This window comes from Oryctolagus cuniculus, chromosome 11 (genome assembly GCF_964237555.1).
Source record: "Oryctolagus cuniculus chromosome 11, mOryCun1.1, whole genome shotgun sequence".
Lineage (NCBI taxonomy): Eukaryota > Metazoa > Chordata > Mammalia > Lagomorpha > Leporidae > Oryctolagus > Oryctolagus cuniculus.
The window spans coordinates 90279977-90283685 of record NC_091442.1 but is presented as its reverse complement, the minus strand read 5'-3'; the positions used below and the strand labels follow the sequence as shown (position 1 = coordinate 90283685).

At 43.4% G+C, this 3709-nt stretch overlaps 1 protein-coding gene across 2 annotated transcripts; it reads left to right on the top strand.

Moving 5' to 3' along the window:
- The first annotated feature begins 2423 nt into the window (after positions 1 to 2423).
- LOC100341256 (succinate dehydrogenase [ubiquinone] cytochrome b small subunit, mitochondrial-like) lies at positions 2424 to 3494 on the top strand. 2 transcript variants are annotated; one of them, XM_070053176.1, is made up of 2 exons: positions 2424 to 2592; positions 2738 to 2930. In XM_070053176.1, exons 1-2 carry the CDS (start codon positions 2424 to 2426, stop codon positions 2824 to 2826), a joined length of 258 nt encoding a protein of 85 aa, XP_069909277.1. In that variant the 3' UTR covers positions 2827 to 2930. The 2 variants fall into 2 exon arrangements, with proteins under 2 accessions (XP_069909277.1, XP_051702490.1); XM_051846530.2 differs by having other exon boundaries at positions 2424 to 3494.
- The last annotated feature ends 215 nt before the right edge of the window (positions 3495 to 3709 follow it).

The following is a 3709-nucleotide window of genomic DNA, read 5'->3' as shown; positions in this document are numbered from 1 at the left end:
GATTCCTCCTTAAGATTTCATTTTCATGAGAGAGATTTTCTATCCTGTGAGGATACTGGGTTTTCTATCTGGTAAGGATTTCTGTAGTTCAAGGTTTTGTTTTTGAGAACTTCTAAATGTTCTTATCATAAATTTTTTGAAATCCGTATCTTGCATTTCTGCTATCTCATCATCTTCATAATCTTGGATTGGTTGTCTTGTTCATTTGGGGGTGTCATAATGTCGTCCTTGTTCTTGTTTCCTCAGTTTCTGTGTTTGTTGCTTGGCATTGTTGAGATATTATTTAGTTTCTTCTTTTTTTTTTCTCCTCACTGTGGGTGGCTTTTCTCGTTATACTATGACTCTAGATTAAGTGTTCTGTCTGCTTTTGGTGGATCCTTAGAGGCTTGTAATGGGTGTGGCTGGAGAGCTCTGTTTGGTTCTTCAGGGTTAAGGGTGTGCCAAAGGTGACACACCCAGGTTAGGCGTGGTAAATCTTCTCTCTTTCTCTTTTTTTTATTCACAAGGGAAGTAACTCCGCACAGTTGAGCTATTCTCCTTGAAGGCAGTCAGTGTCTGAGCTATGGCTCCTGTGGGTATAATATATATCTGCTCTGTCCCAGGGACCACACACAGGATCTGTGCAGTCCTCAGTGTAAGCTCAGATTCCCCTGTAATCTCCCACCGGGTTGCCATGGTTACCGAGTTTGTGGTGACTCCTGAGAGTACTCATGTCTTAGGCACTATGTGAGTTCTCTCACACACCCTCGTTTTTTTTTTTTTTTTGTTTGTTTTTTGTTTTTTGTTTTTTGTTTTTTGTTTTTTGTTTCCAGTCTCAGTTCATAAGCTCCACACATTCACTAGGTCTTAACCTCTTGCTATTTCTCCCTACCAGAGTCAGGTTTTCTGCTTGGCTGAGGGCAGGCGCCACCCTGAGGTGGCACAGCTTTTATGTATGTCCAGAATAGTGCCTTCTCTTTGTCTTGCTCGCCTTTGTAAGGTGAGTGGAGATAGAGAATTGTATCCATACCAGTCCCTTTTATTTTTTTTTCTCTCCTCTAGTTAGCCTGGTGAACTTTCCCCCATGGGGCTTCAAGCCTCATTCCCTCTAGGCTCTTCCTGCCACTTTCCCGCCAGTGTCTCTGGCTACTGAGTTTTCGACTCACCTCCCTTTCCAGTGCTGGTGCATAGACTCAGCAGCTGGGGTCCTGAGCCGTGGATACCCGTGCCCTCCACATAGGTCCATCGTGTCCCGCTAGTTCCAGAAGAGTTTCCTCTGCAGTTTTTTTTCCCTAACTCTTCCCTAAAACTACAGTATTTCCACTTTCATTAAACTATATTTTCCCAGACTATCAGTGTGCTCCCTCCCTATTCTGCCATCTTGGAGGACCTACCTTTCTTTTCTTTTTAAGATTTATTTATTTATTTGAAAGTCTGAGTTACACAGAGAAGGGAGAGGCAGAGAGAGAGAGAGAGAGGTCTTCCATCCCCTGGTTCACTCTCCAGATGGCCACAATGGCTGGAGCTGCGTCGATCCGAAGCCAGGAGCCAGGAGCTTCTTCCTGGCCTCCCATGCAGGTGCAGGGACCCAACGACTCTGGCTATCTTCTACTGCTTTCTCAGCCATATCAGAGAGCTGGAAGGGATGTTTAGCAGCTGGCTCTCAAACCGGCGCCCATATGGGATGCCAGCTCCTCAGGGTAGGGTGTTAACCCACAGCACCGGCCCCATTACAATGCAGACTTTTCATTTTGTATGTGAGCCAAATCTGTACCTTTGAATCTCTGATGTTTATCTTTCATAAACAGATCTAATTTTTCTTTGTTTTGGACAGATTCATGTATATTCCCTGTTGGGCACTAACCCAGTTATGATTGTTTCCAGCTCAACAACTATGCCCTTCTATCTAAAAAAAGAAAAAGGAAGAACTCAGTATTTTCTCAACCTTCAAACTTGAAAACTTAGTTATTGCTGATTCTCTTCCCTTGCACTTAATCTCAGCATCCTATGAATTCTAAGTCTGCTCTTAAATCTAGTCTTTGCCTTTTGAGGCTTCCATTTGCTTTTAGTACTTGATTCTTTGTTTATTTAAATAAAGTTGAATAGCCGCTAAAATAAGGATTGTTCTGCATAAAGAGCTGGTATCAAAAATCCATCTTTGAGGGCTGACGTTGTGGCCTAGTGGATAAGGCCACTGCTTGTTACACCAGCATGCCATATTGGCACTGGTTTGTGTCCTGGCTGTTCCATTTCTTATCTAGCTCTCTGCTTATGTGCCTGAGAAAGCAGCATGTCCCAAGGGCTTGGACATATGTGCCACCTTGGGAGACCAGGTTGGAGTTCCAGGCTCCTGGTTTTGGATTGGTCAAGCCTCAACTGTTATAGCCATTTGGAGAGTGAACAAGAAGTTGGAAGAGGTATGACCTTGAGCCCTCCGGAGCAAGATGGCAACTCTCAGGAGGTTGAGTATCTTTTGTGGTTCCCAAGGAACTCCAGCTATGTTCCTCCGAAGCCTGGTGGTGAGACCCACTCACGTCTCAGCATTTCTCCAGGACTGGCCTTCCTCAGGATGGTGTGGAGTGCAGCATATTCACCTGTCACCAAGTTGCCACTCTGGTTCCAAGGCTGTATCCCTCCAGTGGACTGGTGAGAGAGTTGTCAGCGTTTTGCTCCTGGGCTTGCTTAAAGCTGCTTATTTGAATCCATGCTCTGGAATGGACTACTCCTTGGCTGCAGTTCTGTCTCTTGATAGTCACTGGGGCCTTGGACAAGTTGTTACTGACTATGTGCATGGGAATATGCCACAGAAAGCTGCCAAGGCAGGCCTTCTGGCATGCTCGGCTTTAACCTTTGCTGGGCTTTGTTATTTCAGCTATCATGATGTGGGAGACCAGGGGGAAGCACCTGGCTCCTGGCTTTGGATCTGTGCAGCGCGCTGGCCATAGCGGCCATTTCAGGGGTGAACCAATGGAAGGAAGACCTTTCTCTCTGTCTCTCTCTCTCACTGTCTAACTCTGCCTGTCAAAAAAAAAAAATTGATTTTATGCCTCTGCTTTGTCATGCATTCAACTCACCAAAAGGAGGAAGTAACAGATTAAGGCCATGGGTGTACAGACTTGTCCCAATCACATGGTTATTTTCAGAATTTAATCATTGAGAAAAAGATTTGAGAATTGCTAGCTAACAAGTTGCGAGACTGAGTTCTGCATTCTGGTAAGTTGTTGCCCAGTTTCTCATGAGACTCGCAGTGTAACTAAGCATTGTTTATGAGCATTTGCCTTTTAATTTATCAATCTCTTAAAGGGAACTGAACTTTACTACTATCAGTACAAGATCAGACTTCCATATTTGTCCTAGGAATAAAGGACAAAAGGAATGACTTAATTCATGAGTAAAGACTGTGGAAAATTAGTGCTGACTATTTGCAAACCTCCCTCTCTGTTCAGATGATAGCAGCTACTGATGGTTACATGTCCCAGGGAAATCTCAAAATTAGGAAATGTTGATAACGCACATTACAGATTTCTAAATCCTACAAAGAAAAGCTTAGAAAACTTCATCTAAAGAAGTTCCATTTGGAAAGAGATCCTCCTGGTAGATGTATTAAAATGCTTCAAATTCTAAACTGAGACTTATTGCTCAAATGTTTGGATTGTCCTAAAATAATCTGTACATAAATATAAAACTGTAAGTGATTATTATTTCCCACTGTGTCAATCTTGATAAAATG

Bases quoted from the DNA above. Each gene is read 5' to 3' on its own strand.
- LOC100341256 (XM_051846530.2), top strand. From the start codon at position 2,424: ATGGCAACTCTCAGGAGGTTGAGTATCTTTTGTGGTTCCCAAGGAACT.